The following is a 25206-nucleotide window of genomic DNA, read 5'->3' as shown; positions in this document are numbered from 1 at the left end:
GCAGTAATTTAATATTCAGATATTATAAAAGAGGAATTCTTTATGAATAACTAAACACAATTGAAACCATTAATTCTTTGTGCTCAGCCTGTCTCTCTAACCCTTTTGGAATATATTATTTTGGAAGTACAGTTAGAAACTACAGCATCTTATCACTGTACTGTAACACTGCCTTTTTGAGTAGCGAACAGGTTTTTACCAAAGGTTTCAATTTGCTAACTGACGGCTCACACATATTACTTCACGCAGCAGCTGTTTTACACCACCACTACAGAGAACAGGCTGGTAATTTAACTGTGGCATCCAATATTTCCTGTTCTAATTCTAATGTTAATTGACAACCAAATGAATATATCTTATCATTGTTGACTTGAAATAATCATGGAGTCAATGATATTAATAAACTGTATTCACCAGACAGACACTATGAAGGTAAAGGAAAATAGAACTCTTGAATATTGTGCCTTTTTTAAAGATAAAGGAAAAAAAATAAAACCAAGAATATGAAACACCTTGGATACAAAGGTTAAAAACACCTCCTCCACACATTAAGTGTTAAGGTTTTGGATTAGGAATTGATGGGATCAGCAGATGGTTTGAGAAATGTAGGAGTGTTGCTTGGGTCCTATATATAGGCCCATAGTTATGTCTGTATTGAATAATGTTGGTGTGATGCCCTGTATGTTGTATTGTCCATGAAGTGTTAAAGCTTCTTGCGTTGATATAGGCATTGTTTCTTGTGAGCCTTTCCATCAACCATGCATCAGCATCAGCATCAACAACACACAAACACACACAGGAGCAGACCTGTGAGCATGCTCTCAGTACTTACACTTAGTACTTGGTTTGTGTGTTTTAAAATAGCAGGAACCAATCCACGTTGGATTAGCCTGATTTGCATGAATATTTAATTTACTGATGTTTTTAATTTGAATTTCTGGCAGCCCTGGAGATTGATGCTGCCACTGTGACATCCAGCCAAATGTACTTCAAAGCAGAGGCCAAGCTCAGGACTCATTAAGAAACAGAAGGAGCATAGCAGCAGCAAACAACTGTAACCTTTACCTTGCTTTGTTCATGCTGTGGTAATTCTAAATCAAAAAGTGATAAAAGTCCTTCTATTATAGACAGAGTAATGCTTTGGGCGAAGCTTGTTATTCCTACTGATTGTTTATGCATGCCTCTGATTGACAGAGGTGGACCCAACAACCTGAGATGTGACAATGCTGCTGTCTCACCAAAGAATCACTGAAAAAGTGAACTGAAAGTATGACTAAGAAGATAAAAGATAGAATATTGAAGATGATTTAGGGCATACAGAATCATAGCTAAAATTTTAATCATGTAATACAGCGCTCATTTGGAAATGAGATGTAGGACAGACATTGTTTCATGTAGATTTAGTAGAATCTCAGTATGATGTATTGTGAAGTCCTCCTTTTCTCATTTGATAAGAAAGTTATAAATGTCCAAAATTATTGGTCCAAAATAAATATGGATAACTGAAGTGAATATCTCTGCATTTTGCTATGGAGGTGGAATTATATTTATTGATTGAGTGATGTAATTTGAGTATGATTATAATTTCTTGACCAATGAAAAGCAATTTTGTTTCCTATTAACACTGACATTATGCATTTAGATTTACTTATACCTCCTTAAAAATGTGTTATCTGACAAAAATGGCACTCCACAAAATAAGAAAAGAAATCAGCCCTTTTTAATAAAAATAAATAAATAAAAAATAATAAAACGTGTTATGTACTGTTGTGTTGCATTCAGAGCTTGTGTCCAAAACCTAAGTAAATTGTCTCTGTCCATGTGTGGAGGGCATGCTGGCCGCTTGAGTGTTTGATGAATGTGATGCTACAGGTCAACAAAGGACCTCTGCTGTCCTATTCAGCAGGGCATTCAGGCCAGGATCAGCAGCCTGTGGAGGGGCCTCTGATGCATATGTGCCCCTGGCTGCCTCATCTCTGCAAACAGGAAAGGCTCGAACGGCTGGCCTCAACTCTCTGCTGACTCCTCTATTGTATGGGGCCAGTTTGTCGGGGCAGGCTTTGTGCGTTGCATTTTGGGATCTGCCCCCCCACCCTCCAGGCTCATCTGAGTATCACGGGCAGGCTCATTTGGGCGACACAGCGGTGCCACCTCGGCGTGAAATTGAAATTTATGTGAAGCTCTTGGCTGCATTACAGTCATACGTATTTGTTTTTAGTAAAATATTTTAGACTTAATTGTGCATTTTGAATACTATTGTCATACTGTGGATTTTGGTAAGAGCTGTGGCAAGGCTCCTTTGTTTGGCATTACAGGGAGTGTGTGTGTGTGTGTGTGTGTGTGTGTGTGTGTGTCTACCCTATTCCCCTGGTGCATGGTGGCAGTGTGGCTGGCTAATGTGCACAGGCCTAATTCCCTGCGGGCAACTGATTGTGAGCTCCATTTCTCTTTTTCTCTCTCCCTGATTAACGAGTGCAGTGACAAACAGACCAGCTGGGCAAAGGGAAGCATCTCTGGGAGGGGAGGAGGGATGACGGAGAGTGAGACAGAAAGAGGTGGTGGCGCTGTCTATCGTGCTGCTGCCTCTGCCCTGCTTTCCTAGCCGGTGTCAGTCTGCTGTGAGCGATAGCCCAGCCTGATGTGTGTCTGCCCGGTCAGAAGCTGTTGTTTAGCCTTGAGGCATTCCTCAGTGCCCCACTTTCACTCTCTTCTTTTTTCAGGAGCGCTATTCTTCTGAACAAGCGTTCTTAGGGTACATAGTGTATCTCGCTTTCCTATTTTGAGTATAGAGAAAGCATAGTGCTGTCATGTTTAAAAAAGGTTGGCCTCCATGTAGACCATGCCTTGTTACCCAGCTTGAGGATATTTCATAACAGTATTGAAGACTTGCTATCATTGAATCCGATTCCACTTATGTTTATGTTTTGTTCAAACAGTCCTGCCATGTTGCCCAGCAATTGCAAAAATGGGCTGATTGTAACAGCAGCAGTATTAGTTTTGTATTATTTAGTAGATGTTTTATCAAAAGGCATACATCAACATATGAAGGATCCATGACAGGTCCTAAATCTTTCATTACATTAATGTGCGTCTTTTGTGTGTTTGTGGATTAGGCCTTGAGGGGATTTTCTTTCATGGGATCTCTTTTATGCCCCCTTTTTGTGGCACATCTGTCTGACTGTCTGCCTGTCTGTGTCTGGGTCTCTGTCTGGAATGAGCAGTAGTTGCTTTGCAGTAGCTTTGGGGCTAACATCTGATGTCTCCAGAAGGTTTGTGTATAGAAACATGGACTTAAAAAGCTCATTATGCCTTTTACCTTTGCAGAGTTTTTACAATTTAGGGGTTCTTTTCTGTCTCTGATTTAGTTTGTCTCTGGACTAAGTGGAGGCAATTGTACAGCACTAAGGCTAGCATGATTGTAGGTGTTGAAGCGACCCATTTTGTGTGCCGAATACTCATACACTATATGGTTACATGCTGAGTGGGTGCATTTGTATGTGTGTGTGGCTTTTTGAAGTGCACTGTGTGTGAGGGGGTTGATGGTGGGGGTGTAATAGGTCAGCTCAACTTGCATGTGTGTTTTTCATGCCACACTGTTGTGTGTTCGTGTGTGTGTGTGTGTGTGTGTGTGTGGGAGGATGTGTACAGTAGGTTGTATCATAGTAGGTCAGGGGATTGTATGTCTGATCCATTGAGGAGCGATTAGTGCAGACACTGAGCCGAGCCTCTTCCTACCCACAACAAGGGGGAGGATTGCCCTGCATTTGCCACAGCCAGACTCTTGTGACCTCACTGGTCCTGCCCCCATCCAGCCCCCACCCTGGTCCACTCCCACAAACAGACTGTCACAGACTTCATCGCTGCCAGGCCTGTCCTGGATTGTGTGACCTCTTTGTGGCTCTTGCTACCATGCTGTGACGTTTTGGTTATTTAAGCCGCATATAAATCTTACCACTTAGCTCTTTGTAAGCAGCAACACACCACCATAAGCTACATGTAGGCCTGACTGGGGTTTTTCTCGATTTCTTTTTTAATTCGCCCCATAATTTGACATAATGACATAGTGAGGAGGTCACTACTGAAAAGGGTGACAGTTGTCACAATTGATGTTTATGATCTGACTGTGTGATTATTGTATTTGAGAGAATATCCCACCTATGAATGAGGGACACAGTAATAAACATACTTACTGCCTACACACATACTCAATGGACTCAAGGAATCAGCCAACTCCTGGGGTGCCAGTGAGTGGGGAGGTGACAGGTCGGGGGCCAGTGTGGAGGTGTTGTTCTGCCTTCTTCTGTAATCCCTGCCTTTAGTTTCTATTCCCAGCCACTTCTTAATCTGCTACTAATAGGATTTGCCAAGCTTTTGTTTTATTTTTTTATAGCTAGAATGACTTGTTTGACTTAACAATAGTAAGGCGTATTTTAGATAGATAGGTAGATAGATAGATACTTAGGTAATGGGTTGGGATAATGGATAGTGCCATGGTCTGTTGATTAAGAACCTGAAACAATCAGTGACATTTGATGTCAATGTCTAAAGATTCAAAAAAGTGTAAGAAGAAAATACATTTCTATGTGAAAGACTATTTTTAATTTGTGTTTTTAAAAAAATCTTTTTTACATATTCTATTTCTATACAAGTAGCTGGTGTACTATATAGCAGAGTTTACTATGCATGACTCCAACAAAATCTCAGCATCTCAGGTTGATAAAATCATACTAAAATGACACAACCCAATGCTTCCTGGTGGCTTAATGGATCTAAACAGCATACCATACAATTGCACAACTGGTTAGACTCTGGTTATGGACTTTTGTTGCATCTCATCTCCCTCTTTCTCTTGCCAGTAAACTATCCAATGAATACTAAATGGCCAGAATAAAAAAATAAACACTAATAATAAGGCTCAGTGACACATTAACCACCCCCAATGCTATACAGCTGCAGATAATTACTGTTACTGAGCTGTCTCCTTGCAGAACACAGTGTTTTAATCAAAAGGATGTTTGAGATAAGGGAGCCGAGCATTTTACATTGAAGTTAGGCTTTTTAAACCTGCGGCACCTCAGTCCCCCCTCTATGATGCTATTGCCTGTCTATTTTTAATGTTTTTTTGCACTAATTGATGCAGGGAATATACATGGGCCCAACCTGGCCGTCCACGGTACACTGGTAGTGCACAGTATTGATAGGTATTGGTTCTGGCAGCTGTCTGTTATTGATTCCTAGGTTTGATTTAGAGGCTGCATTGACTTAGCATGACATGACTCATCCAAGTGTTCTTCAGTCACACCTCGAGGAGAAAAACGGAATGAATTCATTACCTCATTAATGTGTGATGTTGTTGCCTGGCTGGCCTGCTTAATCTCCTCTACAGGACCACCTTGTTTGTTCCCTGGAATCTCTTCTCTCCATCCTCTCACTAATAGACTAAACTAAAACTCCCCAGGCCACATGAAGGGTAATGTGAGGACTGCAGTTTCAATGCATTAAATGAATGAGTTGAATCATAACAGAGTTAGAAGTACATCCTCCAACACCCCAACATTTTTCTACCACCGTCCCTCTCTCTCATCTATCTTCCACAGCTGCTAGACACAACAAAAGATAAACTAACAGGTATTAGCAAACTGACGACTCATCCTCATCTATTAATCCATTGTCTATTAATGCTCTTAAACAAATGGCCACAGTTAGTTAATGGGTCCCTCTGGTGGGGGGTTTAAGCTCCACGTGGGTCCCCCATTGAGTGTCAGTGTGTAATATGAAGCAAAGGATCTGTCTGGTCATGTGCAGTTAGTGTTTTTAAACCGTGAAATCGTCAACAAATTACAACAAATTTGAGCTGTGATGTAATAGCAAATCTAGTCAGAGTTAGTATATTTATATCAGAGTGTAAGAGTCATTTGACAGAATATTACAATGGGATAAACTGAATTTATTGTGGACGCTGTCCTGCATGTTTTTTATAGTAGCAAATTTATGGATGTTACATACATCCATACTAGAGTTTGTGCCCAGCTCCTTTTGAATAATTTTCACACACCATTAAAATAAATAAAAAGGACAACATGGATTTGCTTCTGGCTCAAGTTAAATCTCTCTGCGATATACAGAGACTCAGCCAGTTGGAGAAAGGGGGTGGGATTGACCTCCTTGTTTATGAAGTATTGATTGTTGCCATATGAGGGTACCTTTGTTATTATAACTGGATGCTGAGTTTGTACAAACATGCAGGATAGGAAGGATGTTGCATGGCTAGCAGTGAGTACAAGGACGGGGAATGAGAATAAACAAAGTCTTTTGTTCTGTGGGTTTCTGACCACTAGTAGGGAAATGTTTTTGATGAGCAGGTCCCCATATTATTTGTATCATATATTCTGCCAGCTAAGGCTGGGCAATATATTAATATTATATCGTTATCGCGAAATGAGAATGAGACTGTCTTTATGCTGTGATTTTGGATATTGTTAAATTGTGATGTGGCATAAGTGTTGTCTTTTCCTGATTTTAAAGGCTGCATAACAGTAAAGTGATGTAATTTTCTGAACTTACCTGACTGCTCTACCAGTTTTAATACTTGCATTAGTCATTATATCTATATTACTGATGATTATTTATCAGAAAACTCAATATTCTAACGTGAGCTATCTTTTGTCTGCGTTTTTGGTTATTGTAATGTTGTGAAATAGATTAGATGATCTCCCCCCCTAGTGACTCCTTACCAGTTAACAGACAGGTAGGTCCAAGCTTTTTGACTGTTCAAGCTGAGTGAGAAAGCCAGTGAATGTCACTTCTTGTTGAGTTATCAACATTCTGTGTCTTGTGTGATACTGTTGTGCTTGTGTTTGTACAGAGTTTGTGTGCATTGGTTTGTCTTGCTAGGTTTCGCATTGTGTGTGCGCGTGTACATGTGTGTGGTAGATTTACAGATTCTGCAACTGTGCACGTTAAGATCTAATCAGTGTAGATTAAGCTCGTTTCTTCCATCGACACTCAGGCTAAAATGAGATTACAAGAGTTGCCCTGGCTTACAGGAGCGGTTATGTTCAATTACTGGTTGACTAACTTTACGACTTCGTGACAGTTGCTGAACTTATCTCAAACATTTTATCTCATTACACACTCTGGCAGTTGTACTGTCTAAGCTGCTATTTGCATATGGCTGTCATTTGAGGACATAAAACTCAAGTGTTGCTGTGAGGCTGTGAGCTGTGAAAGTGCGGGTGATGTATGTTACAGTACATCATCTGGCTGCTGATGAAATAGAATAACGCTCACTTCCTAAACTGAATTTCCAAACACTGGTTCGCAAACATTTTAAGGGTCAGTCTTAGGTGGCTTCTAGTATCAGGCAATGTCTCCTTTTTCTGCACGCACTAACTTTGGATGCTTTTTTGCGTCTGTATCTGAATTGTAGGTTGAATGTGTTTTCCTCCAGCCCGGACACCATGAGCACCATCTCGCCAACAGACTTTGACAGCTTGGAGATCCAGCAGCAGTATAATGATATCAACAACCGCTGGGACCTGGCAGCAGAGACTGACTGGGATAATGAGAACAGTTCAGCACGCCTCTTCGAACGCTCACGCATCAAAGCTCTTGCAGGTATGCTACACTTCAGGCCCTGCCAATGTATATGCTTGCAGGGTGTCAACATGCAACAGTGTGTGCTGTCGATGTATGATAATGATTGCCACACATTTGGTTCATTTTGAAACATTATTCTTTAGTCACATTTGAAACACTGCAAAAGAAAATCATTTGAGACCTGAGATAATCGAGTTTTGCCTTTGTAGTCCCTCATATGCCGAGTTACAAGTATAGAAGGTACACCTGTACAATCCAATATCCCAAAGAACTATCTTTGAGTGCTGATACAGCTCTATGGTGATTTTTGAGTCAAATACTAGTAGTGTTGTTATGTTGGATTGGATTATCTTGAAGGTGTTTATGATACTGCAATTTTTCAAGACTCACTTTCGCACTTAGTCCCTTGATGTTCAGCAGGACTACTTCTGTAGTTTGTTGGGTAATTCACTGATTAGGAGTCCCTTTTGTAACCATAGAAGGTATGTTATCAGGTCCATCAGGTGGTGGTCACAGTCCAACCTGCATATCTTACTGTATAAACCCACATGTATGAAATAATTTATTGGAAAAGAAAAGCATGAAAATAGAGGCTATTTTACTTTTTTGCAATAAATACAATGGTATGTGAGTGAGTGCAGCAGTCTACACCACAAAGTTACAGTGAGCTGGAAAATGAAATAGGCAAAATAAGCTCATTATCAAACCATTAACTATAATTGATGGAAAAATTGCACTGCTGGGTCCAATAAATCCTGCTGAGCTGAACAGTATGATGCTGTTATGATAATTTCAATACAATCAAAAGACTTAAAAAGTATACTATCAAATACAAGTCAAAGACACAATCAGCAAAATTCAGTAATAAGTTTGGGCTCCATCAAACAAATTCATATTACTGTGAGAGCATACTGATTTAAAATGCAATTTTGTGTCATAATATCCACATAGTCTCACATTCAAGATGATGACATTGTGTAGTTTCTGGAAGGCCTGATTAAAAATGTTGTTTGGAAATCTTTTCTGCAGTTGTGAATTTTCTAATTCTTAAGAATAATCCAGCACACCCCCTTTTTTCAAATATAATCATCATAGACAACATTGTCTTATATTTAGGCCAATCTGGTAACAGATGACATTTATAGATACAATTGTAGACTAACAGTAGGTTGCACAAATCTAATTAGACTGTAGACTGCGGAACAAACTTTATTCTTTTCACTCCCAAAAGGCACAATTCTGTCTTTATAGGGCAAGACAGAAATACTTCCAAAAAGGAGGACAAAGCCAGGCACCTGTGTAGTCAATTCACCAAAGAGCAAAAAGAAGTGATGGAATGAGGTGATGAGATTATGGCATCATTCAAACCATGTAAAATGTGCCTAATAGTGATTTATTTTCAAAAAATAACCATTACATGACTGTACAGTGTGTATGCAGGTTTAACTTTAGTTATGATGGAGGCCTTTACATTGGAACCCATGTTGTGCCTAAGCAGTGGTCTTACTAAAATGAATGAGGAGGCTGCATTCTCTCTCCAGCATGTCCCGTTGGATGCTCCCAACTAAAGTGACCCAGGTGAAAATCCCGATTGCTCTATTTGTTGTAGTACATCAAGTGTGTGTGCTCATGTGTGTTCATTTAACTACCCTGTGGCTTCCTGGATTCAATTTGTGTTAGGGTTGCAATGGTATGGGATTTTTAAGGTACGATAAACTTCTCAGAAAAAAATCCCAGTTTAACAGTATCATGGTATATGGTATTATGCTGTTATTATTATCAGTTACAATGACCCTTACAGTAATGAAAACAATATTATAATTTAACAAAATATTTTGTCCTGAAGGACATGAAACTTGATTTAACTTAAAATATATGCATATGTATTTGATAATACTAATATGCTAAAATTCAGTACCTGAAATAGGCAAATGCACCAGGTTATGATAATCGTTGGTTTTCATACCACGGTGTACCTTAGAAAAGGTATATTGCTGAACCCGAACATGCTACAGATAAAGTCTCTATTGTCATAGTCAAAATAAGTTGCAGTATCATGAAGGACCCAGCAGAGGGGAGCAACAGGCAGTCAGGCACGCACGCACGCACGCATGCATGCAGGCAGGCAGCAAAAACCACATGCTCTGCTGATCTTTGAGCACCGCTGTATTCAAAGTATTTCTGAAAGATAAACCCTAATTTCACTTACAAATACAGCCTGACTCATTTCCTCGTGCCAACAGAAACACATTTGGGTGTCGCCTGTATCCTGGGTTGTACTGTATTTAAAGACATTCTGTATCTGGCTGTCATATAATTATGGTGATGTGTGTGTGCGCTCCTTTGAGAATACCAGTGATACCATCTCCGTCTGACAAGTGTGGGCTTGATGTGCACATTCTTTGACATGCTGCAGCGGCTATTTCCCCCAAGGCGCTGCTCCTGCCCACCTCTTACAACTTATCCCTAAAATGTCAAGACCTTTTGCATAATGTAAGCTGCTACTTACTTACGCTCCTATATCTCAGTGAAACTCTCTCTGCTTTTCTCCCTGACACATGATCACCTCATTTCCTGGTTCACACCTCTTACACCCTTTCCGGTCTGTTAGAAACATTTTACTCTGGGTGTCACTTGTTTTACTGTGTTAATTTGCTTAAATAACCACTTATCTGCTCTCCTGTACTGTGTGAGGTAGCAAGACAAGCTGTGCAAATTAGCATTTTTCTTTTTAAGCAACTCAAACAGAGCTTCACACTCAAACAGTTACATGTATTTACTTGTGGAAACTTCCAAGAAAGACCATGGCTTTTGCACTTCACAAAAAGCATCCATATGTCTTTTATTAAGACTGTTATCCTTCACTGCACATCATTATGATAGATGTGACAAAATCATTTAAATCTGGAAACCAACAATTAATATACAGACCATGGGTAATAGAATATCATAGCAATTCACTCTCTCACATTTGACCACTAGCTCCAGGGGGATTCCACTTCACATTAGATATTTACTGCCAGCATTTGCAGTATGGTCCAGACTTCAGCCCTCCCCCGGGTCCTCAGAAGGGGTTGTGCTGTAGGATGGATAAAATGTACATGCTCAGCAATAGACTTCTCCTTTCTCCCTCTGGCAGTGTTAACTCCCCCAGCAGGTTCTATCTTTTTGCTCTTTCTCGTCTGTGTTCTTTCACCACGCCAGACCACCATTAATTATCATTAATTTCAAGTTGCTCAATGCAGCAGTTTTCCCACACCTCCCTTTGGCAAATTTTCTCACCGTTTGTTTTCATATTTCACACGATTCAGAAGATAACTGTTAATCCTAGCCTACGTTCATTTATCAGTATATCAAAATGACTGATGGGTTGTGTAGGGAGGAAATTGCCTTATCATGATAGTTGATAACGCATATGCCAGACACACAAAGCTGCCAACACATCTGCCTATCATATTAATTGGGTTTGTGATGTTCCATATATGCCCAATGGGATTTTAAACGGCCATTACTGAGGTTTACCAGTTCTCTGCCCTTCATTCCACTCTGCATGTGTCCAAAGCATAGCCTCTGTTCCTCAGACGGAAGTGTGTTCTCTTTGGATCTCATTAGTCCAGTCCCCCTCCATAAACACCCAGTCGCAGAAGGCCTGGGGCATTTGGTCCTCTAATGAGACCCATCCAGATGCTCCCTGCTCATCAGGACAAACACAGATCAAAAAAACGACCAGACCTTTTTTACCACTGCCCCCTGACCAAACTAAAAAAGGCTGTGACCTTAGTCCTCCCTGTGTTAACAGTCTTGTGTAACTTTGGCACACACTGGCATTTAGTACATCTTTCACTTTGCCTTACTGCTAATTGGCAGCTGCAAGAAAGAGTAAACCTTCCAACGAATAAGTAATTTCATTCTTTACTTTCAAAATAGATTTGTAATTTCCTCAGAATGCTTAGTTTATGCTGATAGTTATCTTGGTGCATATTACACAGATTTGAATAAATACTGCTTTATTATTAGTGCTGCATTATGAAGCAGAGCCATTATTAATCATCCACATAAACTAACTTGAATGTCAAGTGTGCCCAAAAAGGCTGTAATTACTGTTTCTATGATATGACAGTCCTTTATTCAGTGATGGAGGGAAATAATTATTGTGCAACTTTCAAATCACAGCAAGTCCATTTTTCCTCCAGTGTTTACAAACAATCAGTTAATTTGACAGTGGGGGGAAAAATCTACCCGATTAAACATTTAAAAAGCCAATATGAATTAAAGCTGCAAGCAGCGATGAACGGGCCCTCACAGTCCACGCGGGTCGGGGCGTGCTGCCGTCGCGGCATGCTGCCGTCGTTACATGCTGCCGTCGTTACATGCTGCTGTCGTGACATGCTGCTGTCGGGGCTTGTACTTGCAACAACTTCCATTGAGGAAATGAAAGTGAAGGCAGTGAAGCTGTCATTTCGTCATTTAGCAATAAAAGCGCCACCTATTGGTCGATTTGCACGAAATTTTGTAGAAATGCTCATCGTGCCATGGAACACAATTGCCAAAAGTTTTGTGTTCATCGGACTGTATTTCATCAAGATACACAAGAATGTCTGTTTGACCACAATGCGCAGGAAATTGTTGTTTTATATTTTGGGCGTTCTGTGGACTAGCACATTTCTTTTAATAACTTTTTGTCAGGAGGGTCCAGAGATGCTGCGTGCAAAGTTTGGTGCAAATTGGAAAAATTGCCTGGGAGGAGTTCGAAAAAGTAGGTTTGCGACATTTGGCGAATTTGCAAATGGAAATTCAGTGCGAACGTGGGTGTGGCCTACATCACACGGTTCGGCTGTATTCAGGGAACATATAGATATAATGTTTAACAATGTGCACCATATTATGTGGGAGTAATTAGCAAAAAACGTTTTTTCTTGATAATAGCGCCACCTGCTGGTCATTTTTGGTGTGTGAGTTACAGGGGCCGGTCTATACCACCCCTATGAATTTCATATCCATAAGTGTTATGGTGTGGGCACAGTGCCAAATATAAAAAGAAACTGCCACCAGAGCGCCACCTAGTGTCAGATCTGTAACCCCTTTGTCAGCTGTCCTCAGGAGGGCAGTGGCAATGAGTATACCAAGTTTGGCGTCAATCTGACCAACTGATGTGGAGATATAAAATACTTCAATTTAAAGAGCGCCACCTAGTGGTCATGGGCGAAGATTTTGTACAGAGCCTGAGGGGCTCATGCGGAAGTAGTATCCTGAGTTTCACGTCATTTGGACACACCAATGTGGAGATATGCAACACTTCCTGTTTTAACTGTAATCTACAGGAAGTTGTTATTTAATAACTTGAGTATTCTTTGGAATATCAAAATTCTTTTAATAACTTTTTGTCAGAAGGGTTCACAGATGCTGTGTGCAAAGTTTTGTGCAAATTGGTGAAATTGCCTGGGAGGAGTTCGAAAAAGTAGGTTTTCGACATTTCGCGAGCTAGCGAAAAAAAACGGTAGGCGGAAATGGGCGTGGCCTATATCAGGAGATTCAGCAAGATTCACCTAACGCGTGGATATAAGGTTTTTGAATGTGCGACAAAGTATGTGGGAGTTATTAGCCAAAACAGACTTTCCTTAATTATAGCGCCACCTAGTGCTCAAAATTCACAATGACAACAGATTATAAAATTTTTCGCCAGGTCTGATCTATATTCCAAGTTTGATGAGTTTTGGGGTATGTTCAGGCAGTGAAAAATGCGATCATTTGGGAGGGAAAAAAATAATAATAATAATCATTCGAAAAACAATAGGGACCTTGCAGTTTCACTGCTCGGGCCCTAAATACTGTTTCCTTAACAAGGATTGTCAGACATTAGTTCTATATTTCTCCCTAATCTAGTGAGACAAAAAATGTGTTGATACAGTGAAGTTCTATAATTATTTTAGACAGGTAATGATTCACATCCACCCCCACATTCACTATACCCATCTGCACGACAAGCAGACACACAAGTTCACAATTTCAAATCTTGTTCAGGCAGGAAAGAGCTTGTCGTGTTGCTGAGACTGACTCAACAACTTCCTTCCTGTCTTAACGCCTTATCATACAGCAGACCTGGTGAACAGAAAAAGGGAGATCAAATGTGTTGTCTTAGAGAGTGATAGAAATAAGAAGGAACCATGCAGCGAGAGAACAGGATAAGAAGAGGCAATCTTATGGAGACTTTGGTGATACACCTTCTTGGCAGGCCACACCCCAGGGCTCCATGGAATTAAGGTGGAGTTGAATAATCCGCCTCAAGCTACACTGAGCAGGGAACTCTAATGGTTTAGTCCACCTCTACACCTCCTCCCACCCTTCATCTCTCCACCATATTCTTCCTTTGTGCTCCTCCCTCAAACACACCTTATGCAAATGACATGATTTTCAGACGGCACAGCAGGCTTTGTTTACACAGCTATCCGACCGCAGCCGGTTAGCCTGCTCTGCCCTGCTCTGCTGTGCTCTGCTCCAGCAAATGCGTGTTCAGAGTTTGGAGGGAAGGAGTAGCCAGTGTTCCTTTTCCTTTTAGAACCACGAGGGAGTGCAACAAAAAGTTTTCACTTTGCTCAGAGGCCACAAGTGTGGTGAAATTCTTCACAGGAGGAGGTGAAACTTGAGAACATTTTGTTCTTCAGTTTTGTTTGAAATGATTCATTGAAAAAATCCACTACCCATGCACTCACTGCTGTGTTTTCATTGGACAAGGTGGGACATACGGTAGATGAAGAAGAGAACAGGCGGCAACATTTTTGAAGCTTGTAGCACAGCATTGAGGGAGGATACCCGAGGCATTTTGGATATACAAAACTTTTTTCTTCCGGGAAACCTTCTAAAGGATTTGATACACTTTTAGTGGGACATTTTTCCTCTACTGTGCTATGCAGGAGAACTTCCATTCATTCTGTGTCTGAGAGGAATATTTCGACATTCAGAAAATAGACCATGGAGTGGGAACACAGGGACAGAGAGCCCTGCTTGTCCCCAGCAGCATTTGTTAATCAGGTGCAATACTCAAACATCCTGGAAGGACGGTTTAAACAGCTGCAAGGTAAGAGTCATACTGACCTGTCGATTTGGTTGGAAGGGGAATTCCATTTATAATATACATGTATTATATGGTTTGTTTGGTAAGAATATATCGGCTAAGCTAAGCCAATATATTTGAATATACAGTTGTCCTATTGACGTCACAGATTAGAGTCTCATGTTCTTTGGTGTGTGGCTTATGGAAACAGTTGTTAAGGTTAAAAGTTATGGATAAGACCGTCCAAGAGTTTGCTGAAACAGAAAATATAAAGTAGAAGTGGACTATTTGGCTCTCTCTGGATGTAGTCCTTCAGCAGGTGCTTTTGCCTGTAAATGAGTCTCCTAATAGCTCCGCATATCTTCACATAAATGATCACCTATGAGAGGTTGAAGAGACTCCTCAAGTCTGTACTATTTCAGAGCTTAATGTGGAGAGAGTCGAGGGGAGCCATAGTAAATGCACGGTAGGCTTCATCTCAGCTCTAAAGCAGAAAGGCGGTCTGGCACCTGATCACTGGGCCACCTGTCCTTTCTTATCTTATTACAATGCACGGCTCTGTCTCTGGCTAAAGCCTGTGAGGTCTGTGAGGTCCTGCAAACAGAAATCACAGTGACCAGTGGTTGTGGCATAGGACTTGAGAAATTATATGGTAACTAAAGTTCAATTCCCTCCTATAACTGAAATGATTAATTTCATGGGAATGCTAGTACTCCCAAATCTGTCAGTTTCTTCTAAATAACGTCTGTAAATGCTTGTGTCAAACGGCAGTAAGAAATTATTTGAAAAAACCCTTCGAGGTGTGACTTTCAAATGTTATTATTCTAGTTTTGTGTGATCACCACGTGTATCTATTAGAACTCTTGTTTTATCATGCGGCCTGTTCCTGTGAGCTTTAGACCCCTCAGCCACAACCCACAAGTATTTGCAGTAGCTGAGCATGTATGTGCTGTAGTGAATGAAACTGGCTGTTAGTCAGTGGTGTGCATGAAGATCACAGTGTTTTGCTAGCTTCTGGTCCCTCCCTGGTAGCTCTCTGAAATGGAGAGCTGTCATAGAGTGTACTGGAGGGGCATTCTGCTAGTTTTACATGTTTTACATTCTTGTAGTGGACCAATAATATTTCACCACCCATATTAAGCAATATTTTCATTGCCAATGAGGGAGATATTGGCTGAAAAAACATGTAGTGTTGGGCGATGTGGCCTTAAAATAATTTAACAATATTTTTAGGCTATGTTGACATACACGTTATATATCTCAGTATCAGTATGACAAAATTGTAGGGATGGCTGTTGGTACTATCACATTAACACAATGAGATTTTTGATAAATAATCATCAGTAATGTGGATATAATGAATAAGTAGGTAAAGGAAAATATTAGAACAAGTAGAACAGTCAGTAAGTTCAGAAAAATACATCACTTTATTGTAATGCAGCTTTTAAAACCAGTGCATATCACAATAACTATGTAACATTGATATATTCCCCAGTCCTACGTGTATCTTTGTGACGTGATGCCTGAATAAAAAATGTCTTTACCTTCACCACACTGACAGCACCAGTGCTCTAGACTATAGATAAGAGCCACAGAAAAGATACTGTCTCAAGTACAAGATTTACAACATTGTGAGATTCAACAGAGCAGCCTCACGCACAAAGAAGCTAAGGGTACATATATACACGTGGTTTTCAACTTGTCAGGTTGGAAAACCTTTCACTCATTGTGTAATTTTTGGGGTCAGGGATCAGTCACCAAAATTGTGCTGACAGGAATTATTCACACTTCCCTACAACAATAATATTGTGAAATGAATTCCGACCAGTACTCTGACCAGAACTCAGTTTCTAAATATATGGAATCAAGGGAATCAGGATTACAAACACATTTATTTGTCATACTTTACTCCTTATGTTCTTTTTTTGCTTATCTCCTTGCATGGATATGTTCTGGGTGGAGTTTGCTGTAAATATACTCACACGCGCACATACTCAGATGCACAAACACATCTTGGCAACAGCCACTTGTATTTCCAGTTTGGCTACCCTTGAGGCTCATTCCTTGTGTCACTCACTCCCTCCCTACCTGTGTTAGACCATGATGTCTGCTGGAATGATGAAGAAAAAGATGTGCACATGCATAGTTTTGGTGTCATTTTACCACCTCTTCACACAAAATGGAAGCATTCCCAAAACAGTTTTGTACATATATGAAAGTATGTTGTATTTGTATTACTTTGACATTTTTGTTAAAGTTTGCGCAAGGTCAGTGGTTGCTAGCTTTTATTTTCTGACTAAAATTTGACCTCAACCATGCATTTGATTTCCATGTAAAGATCTGAACAACAAAGGGACTTGTGGTTGGAACGACAGATTTTCAGGTCTCATAGCAGTCATGAAACCACTGAACACATCTAGCATTACCTGACTCAGTAGTAAATGATGTCTAACAGCTAATGTATAAACTGAGTCACTAAATAACTATGGCCAAGGGAGACGAGTTTAATGAAACACCAGGCCACATGGTTAAATTCAGGGAAGAGGAAAAAAACCCTTCATCTTTGTGCCACAGAACAGCCTCTATTGACAGATGGAGGGACAGTTGCTGTTTTTTTAATAGCTTTTCTTTTTTGGCCCGCGTTCACATCATACTTTAACCCATTAAATGATTCATGATCAGTTAGGAGAATAAACAGCTTATTTCTAGCTATGGGATTTTCTTGTAGCCCAAATCATAGTACTGTATGAACATTATATTATGCAATCTTACTGCGTCTCTTGTGTTAAGAGAAACACAGTGTAAAAGTTCATACTGCATGACACTTATTTATCTTGGTGCCAAGATAAATACATTGTAAGTTTGGTTTGTCATCCTGGTTCAGAGATAAATACAGTGTGTTAGGTTAGACTACAGGGTCCTGGTCCAAAGGGTCACTGCCTTGGCTACCTGTACTAACAACTGCTGTGGACTTTAATTTGCACTGACACTCACCAGGTGTTAGCAGTATGGCTTTATTCAAATAGATGGAAGTTTTTTTTTACCTTTAGGGTCTTTAAAACACCCTTAACATACACAGAAGAAGTGAGAGAATTTTAGATGTTTATTGTACTGACTTATTTCCCATTGTAGTGTTTAGTTACATCAATCTACCTCTACAGATTTTTTTCCCTCAGGTAATTAAGTTCAGAAATTTTAGTCTGTAAAGTCAAATCTCAGCAAAGAAGTGACCAAGGCTATTTTTTATTTCCTCACAGTGAATTCTTAGCTATCTTGGTCAGAAGCATTCTTGTCCTGATGCTTTATTTAAGCATTTGAATTGAAACTGGAAGAGCAGCATTTGCCTTTTCGGTCAAGTTTCAAGTTTAGTAGCACACCATGAATCGACTGTTGTAACTTAATATTTCTAACACTCTTAGTGAAGGCTCTGACTTCAGTGGCCTCCAGCTGTAACTCAGAGTCACATTACCTTGCTCACACACACACACCCACACACACACACACACACACACACACGCACACGCGCACACACACACACACACACACACACACACACAATGCCTTTTTGTTTGTACAGTTTTACTAATATTGACAGTTTCCTACTTGGAGGGGTAACAACAAGGTGCAGTTTTGGAGGCTTGAGGACAATTATTGTCTTGTTGACATTTCACACCCTTTTTGTATCCAGATGTTATGGCTGAGAGGGGCCTGTTTCTGTCTCATTTCTCATGGGATTGGCCTTGGCCAGTCCCCCCCCCCCTTCCCCTATCTTCCCCATTATCAGCCACAGCTGCAGATGGCGCAGAGGTGCATGACCTGAAGGGCATGCTCAGTGCCTTCACTGCTTTCAGAAAGGAAAAGAGGACCTCACTGTAGAGATTGCCTTCTTATTTACCATGTCACTTTTTGCCATTGTATGAACCAACCTGTCAGAGTTGGGCAAAACACATTGCCTTTCTATACTTGTAACTTCAAACTGTTAAAAGAGTAAAAATAACTCATGCCACATGTGGCAAGACGGCGGTTTTACCACAACCCTACTTTCAAAGTCATAAGCAGAGGAAGGACAGTTCTGCTTTTGCAGGAAGAGAAATGTCAAAGCATGTGCATCTTTATGTACCAGTTTGCTCACTTTAGTTGTGCACACAGATCACAGCCCTGTAGACATGTAGCATCGATGCCAGTGGCTAGGGTTGCAGCACTGATGGTGCATTTTGTGTTTCATACAGAAATATGCCAATTAGGAGTGAACTATTATTCATATATCACTTCCCCCTCTTTTGCTGAAACATCATTTACAAAGACCTACTCCTCCTACAACAACTAGTGCTCTTAAGATGGTTTGTCCTCATTGTTTGTATTATTCATGGTGTCTCTGAAGTATTACATTCTGTTGAACAATACCTGGTAATATGAGGTGTGTGTTTGTCACTTGCATTTTGTTGTACCTAATACTTGATTGTTGGCGAGAACTGTCTTGTTAAATGTCTGTAATATCTCCTTTGTTGTGGTTGTATTTGTCTGACATTTAGTTACAGACGCAAAGACGATCTCCAAAAAGGATTCAAATTGAAATTAAACACAGCGCAGCCATAGTTGACTCTTAGCTCCACCCACCCACTGGTGTCAATAAAGAATAGTAACTACTGACCACAAAGCTTACAAGCTGCTTTTGACTATCTGAGAGTTTATTGTGATAGATTGTTCATAAAGACAAATAACAGACTAAAATTCAGGGTGCTGCAGGGTGGTATTCCTTTAATAAGCACCTTTGGTCTACTCTGTTATCTCAGACAGCAAAACAGTTAGAAGCCAATGGTTGAGAAATTTATTCTTGAGCCTTAGATTTTGGTTTCAGATTTAGAAGAATTCAGAAGAATTCATGCCAACTTTAGGACAACTTACCGTCTGATTTTAGCATTAGCTATACAGGCTTCTTGGATAAAATTAAGTTTAAATCTTTCTCCTGTATTTGGACTTTTCCAAATACGTATTGACATTGTTTTAGGAAGACAGTATGTGTTTGTGTTTTTTGTATTGTACTGAGGGTAAATTAAAGGTAAACGTAATCATGGATCTAAAGTTTACACTTTTATCTGTATTCATTCAAGAATGTGAAATTTCCTCTTTATGATACCAGGGCATACTTTACCTTGATTCAGATTTACCTAATTACATGTCAACCATGGCAGATATTAAGTGTCAAATGTCCATACTTAGATAATACATACACACCTATCACCGTGTGGTAAGCTGTTCACCAATAACCTTTTTTATAGTTTTTTTCTTATATAACCTGAGTTTTACACTCAGTTTAACTTCATTGATGGTCTGAATTTACAATAAAACTATAACATTTTGTAGTACAACACAAAAATGTATTGTCATATTTTTGCTTTGTTTGTTTTGTTCCTCCCAGCTAAGTAAGAACAGAGCTGACTCCCACTGATGATCTTTCTCTGTACCCTTTGGCACAATACCATAATCTTGTCTGTGTGGGAATGTCCAAGAGAAGGTCATTTAAACAGATTAAAGCGGACAGATTGATGGAAGAAGTTTACTCATTCTTTCTGAGGACGGGGTGACCAGAGGCACTCATTATGCAATCTAAGGTGCGGTGAAGCACAGGATGTCAAAGTTTACTCAGTCAAGGACATTTCAACCCAGCAAGAAACTGAACCTGGAATGCCTTTGGAGGAAGGCATGACCTAGGCAGGACATGAAATGAGATGAAATTGTTAGCAGCACTTAATAATTACCGGCCTGTGCTGAGGCAAGAACTATTGCTTTTTCTGTGGGAGTCAAGAAACGATCACAGACAATAGTCCAGTGTGTTTGAGAGCAAGTGCTCAGGGAAATGAAAAGTGGACAAAATCTGCAGTATGCATTTGTTGCTATTGTGTGAAGTGCTTACTATGGTAAGCTATTTAAGGATGGAGTCACTCCTTGTCCTCTGTGCTGAAGTGACGCCACTGGGAGCCAAAGTGCAGTGTCATGCAACACAGTGGAGGGAAGCAGGATTCATTGAGAGGACACGAGCAGGACAGAGGAAAAAAATGTGATTTTCAACTATCTTTGGAGTCACTGACAGCTGAATATGTGATGTAATGTATATGGATGGCTGGCATCTGGAAAAAAGTAAGCTGATAATGCGTGTTGGTGTCTTATTGGCAGACAGACACAAAATTGTTGTAAACTTATCACCCTGTGTGCAAGCAGGACGCCTTCCAATTAATTACATCATGCTTGCTTTTTTTATGAAGGAGTTGCATTATGATAAGGTATTTTTGACAGCACATGGTTTGAATTCATCTGCATATCTGAACTAGAATGGCACTGAGTAGAGTGAATACCTCCGCCAAAGGCTCAACAGTCCGCTTTACTTGATCCAATTGTACTCACTCATAGATAGCAGCCACCTAAATACACCTGTTTTTTCAGCAAGATTCATGCATTACTCATTGAGAAATTAATGAAATATTGAAAGACACCCTATCCTCCATCCAAGTTTCGTGGAAATCCGTTTAGTAGTTTTTATGAATCATGCCGACCAACCAACCAATCAACCGACAAAAAACTGACATGGGTTAAAACATAACCTCCTTAGCGGAGGTAAATATGTCCCATCACCAAAACAATTAAAATGCATTTTTCAAAAATCCAGACTAATATGTCCTAATACATTTGAAATCTTTGTTTCTTTGTTTTTTTTACTTACATTTTCTTGAGATCAGCTTATCTCTTTTGAAGGAAATTCATAGCTATAACAGCACACTTTACAGGCAATATATTGAACACAACACAATAGGAAATACAGATCCAAACAGCAAAGACCCATAGCCACCCATAGTGGTTTATTCAGATGTATTTCATTGCATCAATCAACTCATTGGTTTTGCTGAACCTTGATGCAACCATCCACTGACCCTTATTTAGAAAACCATGTTGTATCCTGGGACATACAAAGTTGGATATCAAAGATCTTTGATCAGTTGACTCTTTATCTTAAACTGTGCATACAGTATGTTCTCATGCAAAGATATGATGTTGTTTTCCATGAACCTTGGCACACAGATTAATTGTACGAGTTATGTATTTGTCTCCATTTTATCTCCAAAAACGATCCACATCACTTTGAGCAACAAAGACAGGATTATGTCTGGCGGCATATTTGCTCGGATTACCTGCAGATAATCATCGATATCAACAGTGCAAAAGTTTGTTTGGGGGTTAAATAGGAAAAGCAGCAGCAAGCTAAACCCCAGTATCATCAACAGTAGAGAGGGCATTGGCTGAACCACTCTACTTCCCTGCCCTGACATGTACTTAAAGCTTACTACCAGAGACAAACATGTTCAAAGTGACTGGACATGCCCAAATATGCGTTTGAAACATTTGATGATGCCTGTAACCACTAGTTCTGATCTGCCATTAGAAAACAATGTAGAAAAACAGGGCATAACAAATTCTAATCACTTGTTTTTCTAGCTCGCACATGAACAGGTTGAAGAAGGGCGGGTAGGGCCTCAGGGAAATCTTACAAACTTTGAATGCTCTCTTCCGTGAAGTTTATATACAATTACATTCTGTTCTAGTCCCAGGTGGATTTTAAGGCATGTACTGTAAAGTACAATTTTAATATTTTAACATGCTTTAACTGTATCAAAACATATCAAAAACAAATAAAATAGATTGAAAACACATTAAGATATAGTGTACTGTATATCTGCTAGGATTCATATTATGTTCAGAGCAGCCAATGTCTCTTTTGAGCTGGATTGCAGGCATGTCAGTATAAGTATGGAAGGCAGTTTTATCAAATCTTGCAGCCCCTGACTTTGCACATTGCATTTTGGCGTGGGAGAACTGTTCTTTTGAATTGTCCATGTTACAAGGCTGGTGTGAAAATTCATTTCAGTGGGATTTTTTTTTTGGCAGAAAAACTCAGATTATGCATGATTTAGAAATACTAGTAATTACTAGGCTTGCTTCCTAAAGCTCATATTTTCCTACTCTTCTATCTTGTCCTACGTTGTGTAATTGTGTAACAATGTTGGCAGGCTCTTCAGGTATTTTGTGTGACGTGCGACTTCAGACATCTGACAGCAAACAGTAGATGAGGCCCAGTGTCCCTGATCTTTTCTCACCTTCAGCCGTCAGGGTACCCTCGTTCAAAATAAACAAGCTTCTTGATGCAGACCTTGAGGATTATTAGTAAGAACCGATAAACCATTTAGATGTGGATATACAAACATTATAGTTGACATATCCTCCCATGCAATAACAGCAATGTCCACAAATGTCACATCGTTAGAGTAAACAGCTGCACCGGTTTTGCCCTTATCTAGCATTGCCGCAACTGATGACAGGTTTGTGTTTGCTCGCCATAATGAGCAAACGCGTCAGAGACTGATGTCTGTGTTTGTCTGTCTGTGTTCTTGTTCAGTAGCCTTGTTATTAGCAGCGAATCACCAGCCAGGGAGAAGCATTTCTTCTTTAGGACCACTGCCCCACTGCCTCCTCCTCAGTGCTGGGTGCTGTCACAACATGACCAAGTGTTAGGAGGAGGAATGTAGGCTCCTCCACTCCATCTCACCTGGCACACTAGGAATAGTCTGTTAGTGTGGTGCAGGAGAGAGATGGCTCTAGTGAGTAATGTTTTGAAAGCTGAAATGAAAATGGCATAGAATTTCAAGGCCCGAAAATCTCAAACAACCAGCGCACCATATCCCCGTATGCAGAGGACCAACCAAGGCTAAAATAAGGCAGGGCTATTTTGAATGATGGTAGCTATTTGAGTGTGATGCTTTGACACTCTTTCGTTTGTCTGTTATCCATGAGTTTAGGTAAACAAGGAAAAGGGACACATATCATGGAGACAAGTGTGCTGATAGCTGGGATAGCAGAAAAATGCCTGTGTCTGCCTCAGTTTCAGCCCTCCAGATATGCCTGTAAATCATGACTATAGTCAGCCCTGTCACCAGCTTTGAATTAACATATTTTTGTAAAGCCAACCATCTTTAAATGTTTCTATCATGAAAACTTAAAGTATAAATCTGTTCTGAATCTGGATATTAGAAACACATATTTGTGACCTTTGCCATAAGACATGCTGATTCATGTATATGTGTAATTTTTCACCTATTACCTGTAATCTCTTTGCGTTTGACTACATAGTTACAGTAGTGAGTAACATATCCATCTCATTGTGCTGCTCTTGAACTATTTGTCTAAATTGCATGTGTTGCCAAGCCCTCAAGCAGGATAAGAGCTGCGTAGGATAGGGTAAGATATAATAAGTAGATACTTCATAGTTGCACACATTGAACACAATTATCAACCTTCTTCATTTGGATATCATTTGAAAATTTTCATTGCTTCTTCTGTTGCTGGCCAGTGCACTTTGGCTGTGCCTGTGCTCTCTGGAAACGAGCAACTAAAGCAAGTAATATAGTGCATTGGCATTTTATCACTGAGCTAGTTTGTGACAATCCCTGTGGTTTCATTTCAAGGCTGTAAGGTGGCCACAAAATCTCAGGGAAAAACATTAGACTTGACAGGTGTGGCTTCTACAGAAATTTGTATTGTGCCAGCCTGGTGCTCCTGGCATACTTATGCATCCCTGTGAGCATGTTGATGACTGCGCAGGGCCACTAGAGGTTAAATACTCCACAGTGTATCTTTAATACCTGAGTTTCAGTTAGGTAAAATACAAAGGTTACAGCTGTACAGGGTTGAGAATTTTAGTCTTGTTTAAAAACATTAGTTGTGGCAGTCTTTAACATTTGTTTACATTTTCTTTTTATATCAGATTGCTTTTAATTTATTGTTAAGGTAAATCACCACAAGTAGCTATCTGTATTACTTATTTCCGAAGAGGACCTTTAGTATTAAAGTATAGATATAGAATAAGCACCTTTAGCTTGCAACAGGTCATGTGTAATATTGCGTGGTACATTACTCCATCTTAGGCCATCTAAGGCCTGTGCTAAATTTCAAAATCTGTTCTTGTTTTAGCTGACAGTTGGTAGAGTTGTTGATTGCATAACAATGCTGTCTTTGGTGACCCCAAACTGTTCACCTCACAGTGCTTGCTCTTTTTGGAGTCGCTTAGTATTAATTAATTTGTAAAATACTAACTAAATACACCGTCAGCTCAGTAATGCTTTTTGAAACACTAACAGCTATATTGTTTTATTCTTAAACCAATTTCAATTACTGACAGTGCAAACAAATCCTTTTTGAAACACGATCTGAAAATTCTTGAAACATGTCCTGACGATGTGACTTAATCTCATAAACCCCACATTAAAAAAATACGTACTTTTCCTCCTACCTGCTGTGCTATCAATCTATCTAGATTGTTTTGGTGTGAGTTGCTTAGTTTTGAAGATATCAGCAGTAGAGATGTCTGCCTTCTCTTAAATATTGTGGGACTAGATAGCACTCAGCTTGTTGTGCTCAAAGCGCCAAAACAAAAAAAAACATTTAAAAAATGTCTGTTTCCATATAATCATGACCTGGTTGCTCAAGATAATACATAGACTTTGTTAAGG

General features: G+C 39.9%; 1 protein-coding gene across 4 annotated transcripts in view; it reads left to right on the top strand.

Moving 5' to 3' along the window:
- The window catches only part of sptbn2 (spectrin, beta, non-erythrocytic 2), a 53840-nt gene that overhangs the window by 5783 nt on the left and 22851 nt on the right, over window positions 1–25206 (top strand). For 2 of the 4 annotated variants that reach the window (XM_073479127.1, XM_073479124.1), the window contains exon 2: window positions 7430–7617. In XM_073479127.1, the coding sequence (XP_073335228.1) occupies window positions 7461–7617 (157 nt within the window). In that variant the 5' untranslated portion in view covers window positions 7430–7460. Of the gene's footprint in view, window positions 1–7429; window positions 7618–14073; window positions 14675–25206 lie in introns of those variants that run through there. The other 2 variants (XM_073479125.1, XM_073479126.1) reach the window with 2 other exon arrangements.

The sequence above is a fragment of the Pagrus major genome, chromosome 13, assembly GCF_040436345.1.
Source record: "Pagrus major chromosome 13, Pma_NU_1.0".
NCBI classification, from domain to species: Eukaryota; Metazoa; Chordata; class Actinopteri; order Spariformes; family Sparidae; genus Pagrus; species Pagrus major.
The sequence above is the reverse complement of the archived record's forward strand: the minus strand, read 5'-3'. Positions and strand labels throughout refer to the sequence as shown.